General features: G+C 42.6%; 1 protein-coding gene across 2 annotated transcripts in view; it reads right to left on the bottom strand.

Moving 5' to 3' along the window:
* The window catches only part of WARS2 (tryptophanyl tRNA synthetase 2, mitochondrial), a 92,434-nt gene that overhangs the window by 37,398 nt on the left and 37,682 nt on the right, over positions 1-17,354 (bottom strand). Inside the window, exon 2 of one of the 2 annotated variants that reach the window (XM_089300100.1) lies at positions 3,984-4,238. In XM_089300100.1, the coding sequence (XP_089156226.1) occupies positions 3,984-4,238 (255 nt within the window). Of the gene's footprint in view, positions 1-3,983; positions 4,242-17,354 lie in introns of both variants that reach the window. The other variant, XM_002715691.6, reaches the window with a different exon arrangement.

The following is a 17,354-nucleotide window of genomic DNA, read 5'->3' as shown; positions in this document are numbered from 1 at the left end:
CCTGAGAAACAGGAGGAGATGGCCCAAGTCCTTAGGCCTCTGCAGACATGTGGGAGACCCAGAAGAAGCTTCAGGCTCCTGGCTTCAGATTAGCACAACTCCAGCCATTGCGGCCATCTGGGGAGTAAACCAGTGGATGGAAGACCTCTCTCTCTGCCTCTGCATTTGTGAATCTGCCTTTCAAATAAATAAATAAATCTTTTAAAAATGACTATAATTAATAATAGTATATTGTATACTTAAAAATCATGACACTTGAACATCACTAAAAGAGTACAGAAGATTTTAAGCGTTCTCACCATATAAAAAAACAAAGACAAGTATGTGAGGTAATGCATATGTTAACTGGCTTCATTTGACCATTCCATAGTGTCCATTTGTATATTTCAAAACATCATATTATATACCACATATACAATTTATTTACCAATTAAAAATAAGAAAAGGGCCAATTTTTGATATTTGTATCACAAAACATAAATCATTGCTATGATGATGTTTTCATCTACTAGAGCATAGCAAATGTGGTGCTAAGTGTCTACAATAACAACAGGTTCTAGGAAACCAGGTTATTCAATTACACTTCTACTTGAAAATGGTTCTAAGAAGCCAAAGCCAATGCATACCTTTATGGTTTTAAGAGAAAGCATAAGGGAGCTGACGCTGTGGTGTAGCAGGTAAAGCCACTGCCTGCAGCGCCAGCATCCCATATGGCCACCACTTCGAGTCCCAGCTGCTCCACTTCCAATCCAGCTCTCTGCTATGGCCTGGGAAAGCAGCAGAAGATGGCCCAAGTCCTTGGGCCCCTACCCCTGCATGGGAGACCCGGAAAAAGCTCCTGCCTCCTGGCTTCGGATCGGCACAGCTCCAGCCATTGCAGCCAATTGGGGAGTGAACCAGCAGATGGAAGACTCTCTCTCTCTCTCTCTGTCTCTCTCTCTCACTCTGCCTCACCTTCTCTTTCTGTGTAACTCTGACTTTCAAATAAATAAATCAATATTTAAAAAAAAAGAGAGAGAAAAAGCATGAAGAGGATCTTTCCTTCATCACCCATGGGCAACCTGGGGCCTTATGGCCATTCTGAGGGAACTGGTGCTGAATGTTCTTCTTTGAGCATTCTATGGACACTAGGCAAACCTAGTTTTTACTTAACCGAATGAAAATGGTGATGGGCAACTAGGTGGGACATAAGTTCATAGTCACTAAATATCAGAACTAATGAGCTCATCAAGTCTCATTCAAACGGAAGGGGAATTTTATTATCCTTCATGTAAGACAGTCTCTCAAAGTCTCACGTATTGTTGAAGACTCTTCCACAACTGCTATTTGAACAACAAACCACCATTTTTTGGGTCATTTTCTTCTTCTTCTTCTTCTTCTTTTTTAAGATTTTATTGAGAGGCAGAGTTACAGACAGAGAGAAAAAGACAAGAGAAAAGTCGTCCATTCTCTGGTTCACTCTGCAAATGGCCGCAATGGCTGGAGCTGGGCCAACCCAAAGCCAGGAGTCAGGAGCTTCTTCTGGGTCTTCCATATGGGTGCAGGGGTCCAAGCACTTGAACCATCTTCCACTGCTTTCCCAGGCCATAAGCAGAGAGATGGATCCGAAGTGGAACACCAGGGACTCAAACCAGCACAGTAGGCAGAGGCTTAGCCTAAAACACCATAGCACTGGCCCTGGTCATGCTCTTCTTGTGCTTTATATTTTTCAACCCTGAAGTTGTCATGGGAAAATTACAAGAAGAAAATGTAATGTAATGTAAACTATTGAAAATGTCATACCTATAGAAGTCACTGACAAAAATCCTTTGCAAAACAAATAATTGATAGGTAATATTAAAATGCAATTATTCCTTGAGAAATGAACTCAAAGTACAATTGTTGGATGGGGTATTAAATAACCCTTTAATTTTAGACATCACTGAAGAAAGCAAGCCATACCTCATGGATATTAGGCATATTCACCTACAAGAAGTATGGAAATGGATCCTTGTGACTGGGAATACAATTGTTATAAACAGTATAAAATAAGGACCAAAAGTGAATTTGTAACCAAAACAGCTTAGATATAATGAAAATGAAGTGCTTTGCAAAATGCATTAGGAGACTCAAAAAAAAAGTGGCTCTCTTGATGACCAACTCTGCAATGTGGGAGATGGATGCAGGGTCTGAATTAACACTGCTTCATGAGAAGGCACATTCCTTTCAGGAGAAGGTGAGAATCCTTCTGAAGGAGCACGACACAGAAGTGAAAGATCTGGGAACAGCCAGTGTGGCAAAGGCGATGCCTATTGCAGAAGGACCTGCTGGGGAAGGACCTACAGAGCAAGGACCTGTGAGGTAAGGCTGGTGCACAATCAATGCCTCCAAGTCTTTGAAGAGCAGTCATGTGGAAGACAGAGTGGATTTACTGTGTATTTTCAGATAGCAAAAGTTAAATGAACGGATGAAAATTATAGGGAGGCAGATGTTTGCTCAATAAAGCAAGCACTTTATCACAAATAAATCCATCCGACATTGAATTTGAAAAGTCATGTGGAAATATAGGTTTCCTATCAACTATAAGAAAAGAAGATGGGATAAATTGCCTTTAAAGTCCTTTTAATGCGAAGATTCTAGGATTTTATCAAATTATTTCCACATTGGCAACAAGACTGCATTTATTATTTTGAAGAGTCACACTCTTTTCATTTATCACCTATTTTTAAACTGGTTGCTCTGTGCAAATCATCACATTAACTTCTGTGGGTAATAAAACTTACATAAAAAAGATAGGCAGAGGCTTATGACTGAAGAAGGTTTTATATATATGCAGACATGTTGACATGGACCATAACATACATGACAAGCCACTCCTGGAGTTATGTGTGTGCATATACGTTGACAAGCACCATAACATCCATGACAACCACTCCTGGGGTGGGGCTTTGTGCCAAGGTTAAAGCAGACATGCAATGAGGCATGACCTGGTTAGAATTTTCATCTTCTCTGCTAAGACACCTCTTAATTGCCCTGTCTCAGGGCCAGGCTATCAGTCTGTCCAAGAATAAACTGACTCATCCATACTGAAGATATGAGTCAGATATTTTGGCTTTGCTGTGAAGCCTTTCTTGGCTTGGACACAAGACACTGACACATTGTCTTCCAATTTCCCAATTTCTCAAGAGCTATCATACAAAGAATGAACAATAGGAATTATCCAATAGGCCTTCCAAAGGCAATACCCAAGAAAGCAATCTTGGAATTTCTTAAAGTCACTGTTTGCTAAATTTTCGTCTTGATCACAAGATGAGTCAACCACATGAAATCATCAGTTTGAAGGCAATCCAACAAAGGAAAACAATTCAGGGTTAGCATTAATGAGATGCAACAATTTTGGTGTATGAAAGGCTATAAATTTACCCAGCATTGCAGAGAAAAAGTTGAAAAATACTATTGCAGCATAATGATAGTCAATGATAAGAATACAGGTAAAATATTCAATGGAAGCAACCACATTTGATGAAGTAATCCTTGAACAATTTTTTTTTAAATCATAAACAAAAGCTGTATGAACCAAGCCGGCGCCGCGGCTCACTGGGCTAATCCTCTGCCTTGCGGCGCCGGCACACCGGGTTCTAGTCCTGGTTGGGGCACCGGATTCTGTCCCGGTTGCCCCTCTTCCAGGCCAGCTCTCTGCTGTGGCCAGGGAGTGCAGTGGAGGATGGCCCAGGTGCTTGGGCCCTGCACCCCATGGGAGACCAGGAGAAGCACCTGGCTCCTGGCTCCTGCCATCGGATCAGCGCGGTGCGCCGGCCGCAGCGGCCATTGGAGGGTGAACCAACGGCAAAAGGAAGACCTTTCTCTCTGTCTCTCTCTCTCACTGTCCACTCTGCCTGTCAAAAAAAAAAAAAAAAAAAAAAAAAAGCTGTATGAACCATTCGATTTTCTCCTCAACTAATCTGAAAATGAAAGTTTCCTCAGTTGTAACTGGAGACACTGACCTGAGATTGCTGGAAAAGGATGCTTTTGTCTGGGTTTATGCCGCAGGCAAGAAGGGCAGCAGTCATATCCAGGATGCTCTGTCGGAGGATGGTTGGGTCCTGGGGGACTGTGATGGAGTGGAGGTCAACGATGCTGTATAGCACAGAGCCATCCTCATCCTGCAGCCTCACCCAGTTCTCAATGGCTCCCAAATAATTGCCCAGGTGCGGGATTCCTGTAGGCTGGATGCCAGAAAACACTCGCTTCATGCAGTCCTTCTGGAACAAAGAAAAACAAGCATATTTTGCCACAACTCTTTGGTCTACTTTACCATAGTTATGATAGTTGGTTCTGTTTTTGTACACTGCAATTCAACAGAGCATCATCATCATCATTATCATGCATTTATTTTGTACCTACTCTGTACAAATCACCATGCTAGGTGCTATTAGGGGTAGAAAATAAAATATGAGCTTTTTATGTTGTTCTGTTTATTGGCACTCAAAAGCTTACAAACACATTGCTACACATGAAAAGGTCTCCAACTCCTCAGAAAATGCATTACAGGAGATACATGGTAGCAACATGGTCAAGACCAGACTGGAAAGGCAAATAGGGCACAGGCAGAAGTTCCCAAGAGGAAAAGACAACTGTGTTTCCAGCAGTCAAGAAGAAAGGCTACAGATACAGGGTCAAAACTCACTGGAGATGAAAGAGGCAGTTAAGGGTTATTTTGCAACCAAGTAAGTGAAGCCACAGGATTAGGGATAAAGGCTACTGCTATTTAAGTTTTTTTCTTTTTTTTAAATAATTGCTGATATTATAATTTAGTTTGCAAAATCCTGGGCTAGGAAATAGGAGACATTCTATTTCTGATATACTCCTTGATAGTTGACATTTTTGTGCTTCTGTTTCCTCTCACTTTGGACAAAACATACTTGGTTTTTTATTTCTCCAAAAGAAGTTTTCAATTTTAACTATTTATAAAAAGTTTTGTCATATTCTTCTTTTTATCTGTATTTTGAAGTTTTAATAGGAAAATCAGAAGAAATAAAAGGTAATACAGGGCACAAAAATTCTGCTGTCCTCTGAATGAATTTATATTTTACAGTGAAAAATAAAAAATAAGTATGTATCAGTAAATGTGCTGTAATACATAGTTCCAAAAAAATAAAATGCATCATTATCACTTTTAACCATGATCAGCATAAAAGATGAGCAATGCCATAATTTATAGCAACTGTGGTGTTTAATCCTTACCCAATCCATACCTAAAATGGAAAGTATATTAGTACCTCCAATCTACAGATGAGAACACTGAGGATCACACAGCTCCTAAGTGGGGCAGATGGGATTTCAGGCTTTCTCCACTAGGTACCATGTGTTGCTTAGCCATAGTCTATTAAGACTTTATTATATTCCTCATACTGATTTTGCAAACTTCCTGTAGGTCTGAAATGTGCAAATTAAGTTACAAGGGAAAATTATCATTCTTGTATGTGTGTCTTTGTGTATGAGTATTATGTGCCAACTGTCTCTAGTGCATATGCCTAGGAGCAGAGTTGCTGAGTCATAAGGTACCTAAATGTATGTTAACTCTGTTACAATCTAGTGAAGTATTCCCAAGTAGGTAATACTATATACTTTGTACCACCAGCTCCTGTTACAACACAGCCTCTTCAACACATAATACTGCCAATCTTTATTGTTATCTAATCTGTTGGAAATGAGGTATAATCTCATTACGGTCTAATTTTATCTCTGATTATTAAAGAAGTTGATAACTCTTTTATGATTGCTGGCTATTTTTACTTCCTCTTCTCTAAAGAGCCTATTAAAGTCATGCTGTCTGATATTTTTGATTAGATTATATCTTTTTTGGATTTAGAGGTCTGTATACTAATAATTTGTCAATCACTTGTGGAGCAGGTATTTTCTCATTCTGTGGCTATTTTTCTTCTTTTATATTATCTTTTGATGAAGAGAGATTCTTAAATTCATCAAATATGTAACTTTTGACTACAGATATGTCATAGAAGAAATCTTCCAATACCCTGAGGTCATGAAAACATGAGTATTTATACATGTATACATATATAAAGTGTGTGTATGTGCCTTAAATTTGTGTTTTACATTTAGATCTTTATCCATTTGGAGATTGTTTTGAATATGATGTGGGGTAGGCATCTGATTTTTTCCCCTTATATGATATCTGATTGATACAGCATCATTTCTTGAAAAGACTGCCTTTTTCCACTACTCTGAAATGCCATCTGTCATAAACCAAGGATCCTTATATGATGAATCTGCCCAGGGCTGGTCTTTCTGTCCCATTAGTCTATGTGTCTATATTTATCAAATCACCCTTTAATAAGTACTAGAACCTGATGAAGTGAGTCTTTCCCCCCCTTTTTTTTTTTTTTGTTTGTTTGTTTTAATCAAGAGTATTCCAGCCATCCTTGGCCCTTTGTACTTTCCAATACATCTTCAGAAGCATCTTGTCTGATCCCAAGAGAAAAAAAAAATCTGTTGCAGTTTTGACCAGGATTACCTTAAGTGTATAGATAGCTTTGGATGGAAACAATATCTTTACAATATTGAATCCTGCAGTCCAGGAAATGATGAACCATGTTAACCCTACACTAGCTTCTGGGAGTCAATCTACCTGAGCTAGGTGAATGCCAAGGCTATTTAAATTCTTCCCTTCCCATTACCCCCAAACTCCAAATCCTACAAATGCAGTCTAGTTTCTTCTGTATTCCTAAGAAGGCACCCCTCAAATAGGATGCCTCTTCATAGCTCCATGGTTCAAGTCTTCAAGGGGAGGCCTCAGACCTATGGTTCTGACAGTATGAAAAGTATCTTTTATGTAACTCAAAATAAATATAATCCACACATACACACATACAGTCTCAAAATTACTAACTTGCAAAATCACAATTAAGAAACAGTATTTTTAAAACAGTTCCTAATTGAGAATTCAGCCCAGAGGTGGGGAGGGGGTGAAGGGGGAAGAGGAAGAGAGAGAGACAGAGAGAGAGAGAGAGAGCGTGCGAGCGAGAGAACTGAGTGAATACATATGAGTGAGCTTTCCTCGGTATCAAGGGACCTTAACCATCTCTGGGTTCCTGATATGGGAATAAGCAAAGGAGTTTTCAGTGTAGTAAAAAATGATTAATGGTCTTTAGGGTTGATTGATGAAGAGAGAAAGCAAAGCAGAAAAACAAACTCTGAACTTAATAAATAGAAAGGAGAAAAAAACCATCCAGAAATACTTGACCTAGGAAGAAGAGACTGTTTATGGTAATATAAAGGGTTATGAAGACCAGCAATATTAAACTGAAAAAAAGAATATGAATATTTCCACATAAATTCCTCCATGGTCAAACTAAGAAATTATTCCCCAAGAGAAATGGAGAAAACAAATTCTTGAGAAAACTAGAAGAGAAAAGCACTACAAGAGAGACTGTGGGAAAAAGGATCTGTGACCAGTGGGAATGGGCTAGACATGATCTAATGCATCTTTTCCATTCTCTGGTTTCTGGGACTCTACACACCAGTGCAGAAGGAATGATTTTTATCAAGAAATAAGAGCAACAAGAACTGTTTCATTCAATTTTCAAGGAACTATTGAAAAAATACAGTTTCTAAATGGGAATTGGATCCCTGGTCTTAAAAAATATACAGAGAGTGTCCTGCTCTTCAGCGGTGAGTTTATGTTCCTGTCTGTTCCCCCTGCAGGAGTCAGCAGGCAGCCTCACAGCATGGCAGGGGACATACTCCTGGCACCATGAAATCACAGGGTTGGAATGCAGAGTTGGGGTGGTGGGAGGTTGGGGGTTCTGTGTTCAAAAGCACTAGAGTAGGAAAGAATGAAAATGAAAGGAGCACAGGCTTCCCAGTGGACAGCAGGCAAACCACAAAGAAAACAGCTTCAAGACTAACCCACAGGCATCGCCTCAAGGGAAGGCTGGAGCATCAGCCCACAGTTCCAACCTGGTGCATGGAGGACAGAAAAGCAGCTCATTACCCAGAGGTCTGTAATGTCATTTCAGGCATATGCTCCCAACAAATGCCCTTTCTGTCCACACTGGCTCATTTTACAGCAGACCCACCACTGCCACTGGGCAGCTCTAGGCCTGGGATTCAATATACAACAAAAGAGAAGGTGGGTGTTGGAATCTAACATGGCACACACTTGCCAATTGACAGAGCTAAAACTACTTCTGTTGTAAGCTACTGAGCATAACCAAAATTTATAATTTTCTCAATTTTAATTACTGGGCTCAAAAGAAATTGAAAAATTTCAAATGTAATTATGGCAAAAAGGCAATTTTTTTTGTGATTGCCCAAAGGAAGCTTCTGTCTTTGACATCAAGTGGATGAGACATATCAGAAGAAGACCGCTTACCAGCTTCTCAAACACTGTCAACCTCAGTATCATGGTGGGAAACAAACGTTCTAACTCCTCTTGCACGGTCCTGCTTGTGCCCAGCTGTCACATCGATTGTTCATTCATCAGCTTCGTTTTCATAACAGTCACGAAGTAAACCCAGAACAACCTTTATGTCTTACCAGAATAGCATTTCAATCACAGATACTAATTAAAAAAAGAGTAATCAATAACAATACCTGCTAATCAGGCTGGACATTTCTTTCTATAAGTCTACTGATTGTTCTAATTGTGTATAAATTCAGGCTATCATTGGACCTCTCCTTCCATAGCTCTTTGATAGTGTTGCTCAAGTCTATCATTTACATTGTACCCAGGGCTGTTTCAACCCTGGGCTCCTGAAACATACCTTCAACACTTTCATGACAGTATCTCTGTAATTAAGGATTTAAAAGTTACCAGGGAGGAGGCACAGAAAAACAGCACCATCGCCCTGCCTGAAGGAGCCTCCTCCAGGGCTCGGCTTTGGCCTCAGCTCAGATGTGTTCTGCCGCAGTCAGCGCTTTCCTCCAGGAAGCTTGGACAGCCCTGGTCCGTGGAGAAACGCTCACTCAGCACCAAGAAAAATGGGTTCATTGCTGCTTAGAAATGAAACCAGATGCTCAGACATGGGAATCAGTATAGTAAATATTAATTCAGTATAGGGGAAAGCAGGTCTTATATCACCCCCAAATGAGAAACAATACACAGGTCAACAATGAAAACTGAAAAAAAAATATTTTTAAAAAGAAGGAGTACAGGCCGGCGCCGCGGCTCACTAGGCTAATCCTCCGCCTTGCGGCGCCGGCACACCGGGTTCTAGTCCCAATCGAGGCACCGGATTTTGTCCCGGTTGCCCCTCTTCCAGTCCAGCTCTCTGCTGTGGCCAGGGAGTGCAGTGGAGGATGGCCCAAGTGCTTGGGCCCTGCACCCCATGGGAGACCAGGAGAAGCACCTGGCTCCTGCCATCAGATCAGTGCGGTGCGCCGGCCACGGCGGCCATTGGAGGGTGAACCAATGGCAAAAGGAAGACCTTTCTCTCTGTCTCTCTCTCTCACTGTCTACTCTGCCTGTCAAAAAAAAAAAAAAGGAGTAAAGGAGGGACAAACCCATTACATTGTGATAAGCACTTAATATCTGTTGTTAGCCCCGTGAAAGAGTTTAAAAGTAGTAAATGTGATTTTAAAAATCTTTTCTACAAGATGGCCCAAGTGCTTGGGGCCCTGCACCCACATGGGAGACCTGGAGGCTTCAGATTGGCACAGCTCCGGCCATTGCAGCCAGCTGGGGAGTGAACCAGCATCCGGATGGAAGAACTCTCTCTCTCTCTCTCTCTGCCTCTCCTCTCTCTGTGTAACTCTTTCAAATAAATAAAAAAATAAATAAATCTTTAACAACGACAACAAAAAACTTTTCTACAGCTAATCTAAGTTACTTCCAAATTTTTAGAGCTGTGTAGCTATCTTCCCTCCCTTTGCTGTACTACCCTTCTACCATGTTCAGGAATGCTGTGGCAGATGTGTTTCCTTCTTGTGATGAAACATAGCCATCAGAAACATCCCCTGCGCCTTTCACCTGCCTCATCTCACTCAGTGGAGGCAGGAATCACTGCCCTCACGGACCAGGGAAGGGCAGCGCCAGGGTAAACAGCCAGGGAAGTCAGGTCTGGATCTAAGTTCCTGACACTGAACTCCAAGCTCTGTGCTCCTTCTAGCACCTGGGGCTGCTTCCAGTTCAGAACGTCTTTCCTTCCAAACAGGCTGGCAGCACCCAGCTACTACCCCAACACACCTCCCCGCCGCCCCAGCACCCTCTCCAAAGTGGGAGTACACCAAGGAGATGTTCATCAGAAGGCCACGGGCATACAGCTAGTGGTCCAGCTGGGAGCAGAATCCAGAACTTCAGCCCGACAGACTGAACAACATTCTTCCATTCTTCCCCTGTTTTTTTTTTTTTTTCTGTTTGAATGCATATCCCCTCCAACATCTGTGCTGCAACTTAATCCGTGTGGTGGGAGAATGAAGAAGCGGGACTTTTTTTTCTTTAAAGTGATTAAGTCAGTCGTGAGTCTTTCGTCCTCAGTCTCCCCTCCGTGTTAGGACGGCTTTCCTCCCCTCTGAGTGATACGGCAACAAGACGCTCCCTTAGAAGCAGAGAGCAGCCCTTACCAGGCACCACTGCTGAAACCTTGGCCTTGGACTTTCCAGCCTTGGGAAAGGAAAGGGATGTCTGTCTGTTACTTATAAATTACCTAGTCTGGGCTATGGCATTACAGCCACACAAACGGACTGTACCACCAGGTTTGTTCAGTTACAAGGCTCTCTTCTGCAGCTATTCCTTTTGTATTTAAACATCTCTTGGAGCTGTTTTCTTCAGATTTTTATCCCCCTGTCAAACAGCACCTTAGTATCTTCCCATTAGGCAGAGATGGGCAGATACAAAGTCATGGCTTTGGTCCATCGTTACTTCAGAGCAGCCCAGCCACATTTAAGAACAAAAGTTCTATGTAAGTGCAGAATAAACTGGACAGTCCCTTTAGCTTTTATTAGAAAATTAATGAAATTAAATTGATATATTACCTGGTCATAACATAAATAACGATAACATGACAGGTAGTATAAAATATGCTTAATTCCTATTAATACTGCTTTATAAATCCAATTAACAGGTATCATATTCTTACCACAAATGTCCTGACTACCACTGCATAATTTATTTTTATATTGAATGGAACAGTAACTACAGGCAAGAGCTCATGAAGTACTACAATGTTTATAACACGAAGAATGATCTGAAAAGCTTAAAAAAAAGGGACTGGTTTTTCTTTTTTTTTTTTTTTAAAGATTTATTTTATTTATTTGAAAGAGTTACAGAGAGGTAGAGATAGAGAGAGAGGTCTTCCATCCGCTGGTTCACTCCCCAAATGGCTGCAATGGCCGGAGCTATGCGAATCTGAAGCCAGGAGCCAGGAGCTTCTTTCAGGTCTCCCACGCAGGGGCAGGGGCCCAAGCCCTAGGGCCATCTTCCATTGCTTTCCCAGGCCATAGCAGAGAGCTGGATTGGAAGTGAGGCAGCTGGGATTCGAACAAGTGCCCACATAGGATACTGGCATTGCAGTGGGTGGCTTAACCTGTTGCACCACAGTGTCAGCCCCTGAAATGCAATATTACTACTAGATGTGCCCAATACATAGAACAGCCCAAAAAAGGCTTGGCAGGTGGCTGGATAATGGGAGGGTTAGTGGGAGAGCCCAGCAGAGGTCCCTGTCTGGTCTTTTAGTCTCACCTTAGCCAACATAAGAAGGGGACTACACAGAGCATGTTCGAAAACCACTCGATTCGAGACATTTTCAAAACATTAGTATTCTGGCCGGCGCCACGGCTCAATAGGCTAATCCTCCGCCCATGGCACTGGTACACTGGGTTCTAGTCCCATTCGGGAGGCCGGATTCTGTCCCGGTCGCTCCTCTTCCTGTCCAGCTCTCTGCTGTGGCCCGGGAGTGCAGTGGAGGATGGCCCAGGTCCTCAGGCCCTGCACCTGCATGGGAGACCAGGAGAAGCACCTGGCTCCTGGCTTCAGATTGGCGTGGTGCGCCTGCTGCAGCGTGCCAGCCACAGTGGCCACTGGGGAGGTGAACCAATGGAAAAGGAAGACCTTTCTCTCTGTCTCTCTCTCTCACTGTCCACTCTGTTAAAAAAAAAAAAAATTAGTATTCTATTGAAAATGAAACCTAACTTCCTCAGGGTCATAGGAAATATACAGCAGCATCAAGTTCTTAGAAAAGAGCCTGGGATGAAGTGTAAATCCCCCATATACTGACTCAGCATAGCTCCTCTCTTCTTTCCTCTGGGTGCTCAGACTTGGTGGGGCAGATCATGCCCTTCGATCACACGATGTGGGGAGCTCATCAAATGACTGGCTCCTGTGCAGCTTATCTCCTCTGTGTTTACTAGTCCCTAATCCTAGAAGGTCTTGTACCCTTTTCTGCCTGGGAAACTCCCCTAAGTCCTAACCCCCTATCAGTCTCTCCCTGATTCTTCAACACACTCCCCCCCCTCCCCCTTCAGTCTCTCTCTATGCAGAACAGATCCGTCCGTCATCAGTTTTTCATTACTGCACATATCATAAAGGCACATGGGAAATATTTTCTTATTTGCTGAGTAAATATTTTCCTACCTAGTGTATGAGCTCTTCTAGGGAAGGGGTTTTCTGTCTCATCTTTATATTCTCAGCAAAGAGCATGGTGCTGGGGACACTGTGGGCACTGAATAACTGTTAACTGGATGCATGACAAAGCACTTTGGCTCCAAACATAAAGGGCACTGTTAATCATAAACAAAATGAACCCAATGTTCCAATTATAGGCACTTGCTAAACAAGTTAGGTTCTAAGAGTTTGCTTGAAAATTGGCTTTCTGAAATTCAGAAACCCAATTCTTTAATGGTGGTTAAGATCCTGGGGGACAGCGCATCAAAGCTTTTTAGAGCCCACAATATTCCTGAAAACTAATTTTAACAACGTGATCTCCGCTGTATGTAAACACATTCATAAAATTATTTACATGGGAAACTGAAATTCAAGTTCCATTTCGGCACTCTGGAAAACTTTCCAGTGGTGGCTCTGATTCTGAAATAGAAGGGATTTAGGGGAAATAATCTGTATAAAGAGCATGTTTTATCTGCACATAAAATTTTTTAAAAAGATGTATGTATGTATTTATTTATTTATTTATTTGAAAGTCACAGGGAGATAGAGGAGAGACAGAGAGATCTTCCATTCGCTGGTTCATGCCCCAGATTGCCTCCATGGCCAGGGCTGGGTGCAGCCAGGAGCCAGGAGCTTCATCCAGGTCTCCCACATGGGCCATCTTCTGCTGCTTTTCCCAGTCCATTAGCAGTGAACTGGATCAGAAGTGGAGCAGCAGGGACATGAACCAGCGCCTATATGGGACATCAGCATTACAGGTGGCAACTTAACCTGCTATGCCACAACACTGGCCCCAAGTAAAAAAAATCTTTTTAAATTAGATTGAATGATGACTTGGCAGTGGGCAACATGCTGAAGCCTCCTCCAACACCCATTTCCTTTGCTAACAGTGGTATTTTGAGTATGGACCACCTGAGGCAGTGGCCATGGCCACTGCTAGTGAAAGAGAGCAGAAGGTGGGAGGAAGGGATTGCAGCAGAGAGTCTGAGTATGTTCTGTTCCATCTGATCACCATAAAGTGAGAAATGGTTAGGAATGCAAATTTTGGGGTCCCAAACCCTATCCATGAAGTCAGGAATTCCAAGGGTGGGGTTTATCCCAAAAGAGATGAGAGAAGTTATGAAATCCATGCTGTAATAATCCTTCCAGATGATTCTGATGCATGCTAAACTATGAGAGGGGCTTTTGGACACCAGTAATAAAATTCACTTCAACCGGGGCTAGAACTGTGGCATGGTGGGTAAAGTCACCATCTGTGAAGCAGGCATCTCATTTGGGCACTGGTTCACGTCCTGGATGCTCCACTTCCCATTTAGCTCACTGCTAATGGCCTGGGAAAAGCAGCAAAAGGTAGCCCAAGAGTTTGGACCCCTTCCACCCACATGGGAGATCTGGATGGAGCTCCTGGTTTCTGGCTTTGGCCTGTCCCTGCCCTGGTCACTGTGGCCATCTGGGGAATGAATCAGCAGACGGAAGATTCTCTTCCTCAGTCTCACCCTCTCTCTCTGTAACTCTGACTTTCAAATAAAAATAAATAAATAAATCTTTAAAACAGAAATTAACTTCAACTGCATAGAATGAGGTACTAATGGAAACACTACAAATGACAGAGAGCAGATGCCTTCTAAGTAAACCGTTCTCAATTTCGGCTGTGTGGTAGTCATCTGAGAGTCTTAAAAAATACAGATGGGTTCCAACCCAAGAGATTCTGACTTAATCAGTTTGGGATTTGGCATGGGCACTAGGATTTTTTTTTTAAAGCTCCCCAGGTAATTCTAATGTGAGGCCAAGATTGAGAAACCACTGTAACCAGCCAACTACTATATAATTATTCCCCAAAGCTGCCAACCTGCTAGGAAACACAGAAACACACATGCACACACATATAAAGGCTGCAAAAATGTGAAGAGTAAGTTCACTTGCTCATACTTTACATTTTCAGGTAACAAGATCTCTGATACAATTCTTTATGAAGGTATTGTCAGAGGCCCCTTTGGCTTCAGGAAATTTGGATAGCACATTTGGCAGCCGTGAAGGGTAGGAGATCATATCTAGTTCCACAAATCCTTATGGCTCAGGGATTCAGAAAGCATTTGGGACCTGTATTTTACCAAGAAAGTAATCCCACTAAGAGAATTTTAACATCAGAACTGTAATAGTTTGTTTTTTGTTTTTTTTTTTTTTTTTTTTTTTTTTTTTTTTACAGAGTGGACAGTGAGAGAGAGGAGACAGAGAGAAAGGTCTTCCTTTGCCGTTGGTTCACCCTCCAATGGCCGCCGCGGCCGGCGCGCTGCGGCCGGCGCACCGCACTGATCCGATGGCAGGAGCCAGGAGCCAGGTGCTTTTCCTGGTCTCCCATGCGGGTGCAGGGCCCAAGCACTTGGGCCATCCTCCACTGCACTCCCTGGCCACAGCAGAGGGCTGGCCTGGAAGAGGGGCAACCGGGACAGAATCCGGCGCCCCGACCGGGACTAGAACCTGGTGTGCCGGTGCCGCTAGGCGGAGGATTAGCCTAGTGAGCCGCGGCGCCGGCCTTAGAACTGTAATAGTTGTAGGACAAAATTATCTCTGCCTAGAATCTTTTCTATGCATCTCCTGGCCTGGCAAACTCCCTAATTTCTTCTGATCTCCTCTCCCATCAGAGTCTGGATTTAACACTGAAGTAGCTATAGTTGTGCCTCATGGTTGGTGTAGATGGTTGAAGAAAACCTAGCCTAAAAGGTAGCTCTACTTGAGTGAAGCTGAGATGTCAGAAAGTGTTAAACACAATGTAGGAAATAATTCCATGACTATCCCGTATGTTCTAATCCTCTGAGAGACAGCATGGATTTCTTATGAGGTACCAACACAACACACAGAGAAAAATATTTCTGAAGTTATTTTCCTGGCATATAGGTAGTTCACGAAAAAAGGGATCTCTGGCTGTCCCAATCTCTACGAGGTGAAGCAATTCTCTATTTCCCTTTCTCATCACCCAACCTGTAGGCTGGTACAGTCCTCAGGGCTGTCCCAAGCACATCCACATTCAGACACTCTGTCAACTCAGATTGTTAACTCAACTTTAGACTAAGTTCTAGAAATGCCAAACAGTGAAATATGGCTATGACAACTAGTTTGGCCATGGTTAAGCAGCAGGATCTAGTGTCAGACTGCCCAGATTCAAGTCCCTCTTCTATGACTTGTGTGGACTTGACCATCTACAGAACGGGAATAACAACAGTATTAAGGCCTAGGATAGTTAGGAGGATGGCGATGAGCTTATCAGCAGTAAGTGCTCAGGGCCTGACATGCAACCAGCAGTCCATAAGTTTAGCTCACCATCTAAGGAGGTTGAAATCTCAAATGTTTTGACTCAACCATACAATGTGTGGAAATATGTCCTATGGAAACACTCACACAAGCATAGAAGGATACATGATGCTCCCACATGACTATTTAATCATAAAAGGACTACAAGTGGCCGGCGCCGTGGCTCAATAGGCTAATCCTCCGCCTAGCGGTGCCGGCACACCGAGTTCTAGTCCCAGTTGGGGCACCGGATTCTGTCCCGGTTGCCCCTCTTCCAGGCCAGCTCTCTGCTATGGCCCAGGAGTGCAGTGGAGGAAGGCGCAAGTGCTTGGGCCCTGCACCCCATGGGAGACCAGGAGAAGCACCTGGCTCCCTGCTTTGGATGGGCGCGGTGCACCGGCTGCAGCACGCCTGCCACAGCGGCCATTGGAGAGTGAACCAACGGTAAAGGAAGACCTTTCTCTCTGTCTTTCTCTCTCACTGTCCACTCTGCCTGTCAAAAAAAATAAAATAAAATAAAAAAAAAGGACTACAAGTAATCAAGTATTTTAGTAGAGGAAATATTAAATAAATCCTATTTTTTTTTCCTATAATGCAATGCTATGGAATAGGTAAGAATGTAGGGACCATAAGTCCTGAAAGGCAATACACAGTAGGGGTGAGGAGCCTGAGTTGAGAGTCAGTACACGTGAGTCCAATGCCAGCTGTGTTGTGCACTCTCTGTATTTGCTTGGGCAAATCATAGAACTTCCTCGTCCATAAATTAGTAAGGATAACAGTACCCTCCAAAGGCCCAAGAATGGTGGTTTTACATAAACATTTGTCAAACGGGTAAATGCTGACGAGGAAGGCAGGATGCACACCCAGGGAATGGGAGTGATGATTTGCTTTTTGACACTTTCATAGAGTTTAACTGGTCTCTTTAAGGGTATGAACACTTTCTGTCACCAAATTTTAAACACTGGCCTACCTTTTCTGCATAGGGCTTGATTAAATGAACTGACCTGTAAGAGCTTCACACTGCCAGGAACATCAGTAATTACAATTTATATTTTACATAATAGGAAAAAAATATATAAATAAAGTGATCTATGAAGCTTACTCATGAAGTTATTTGTAAAACATGACAACGTAAACAATATGATATAATTTAAAAATTCTAAAACATGGTATAAGTTCTAGGGATCAGAGAGTGTCAGGTTCCAACCCCCTCTGTGCCTTTTACAAATCATTTCACCTCTTTGAACCACAGTTTTGGTATTGAACAATAAGGCTCATGATAATAATATCTAACATTTCTTGACTGTTTACTATGTGGGAAAAACTTTAGAAGAGCTACAGACAGATTACCTCATTTAATCCTTGAAAAAGTTCTGAGGTGAGTAGAACCATCATCACTGTTTTACAGAAGAGGAAAACAAGGCAGAGAGGAGTTAAGTAAATGGCACAAAGCTAGTGAACAGTG

This window comes from Oryctolagus cuniculus, chromosome 7 (assembly GCF_051225735.1).
Source record: "Oryctolagus cuniculus isolate XC-2025 breed Fujian yellow rabbit chromosome 7, ASM5122573v1, whole genome shotgun sequence".
Taxonomy (NCBI): domain Eukaryota; kingdom Metazoa; phylum Chordata; class Mammalia; order Lagomorpha; family Leporidae; genus Oryctolagus; species Oryctolagus cuniculus.
The sequence above is the reverse complement of the archived record's forward strand: the minus strand, read 5'-3'. Positions and strand labels throughout refer to the sequence as shown.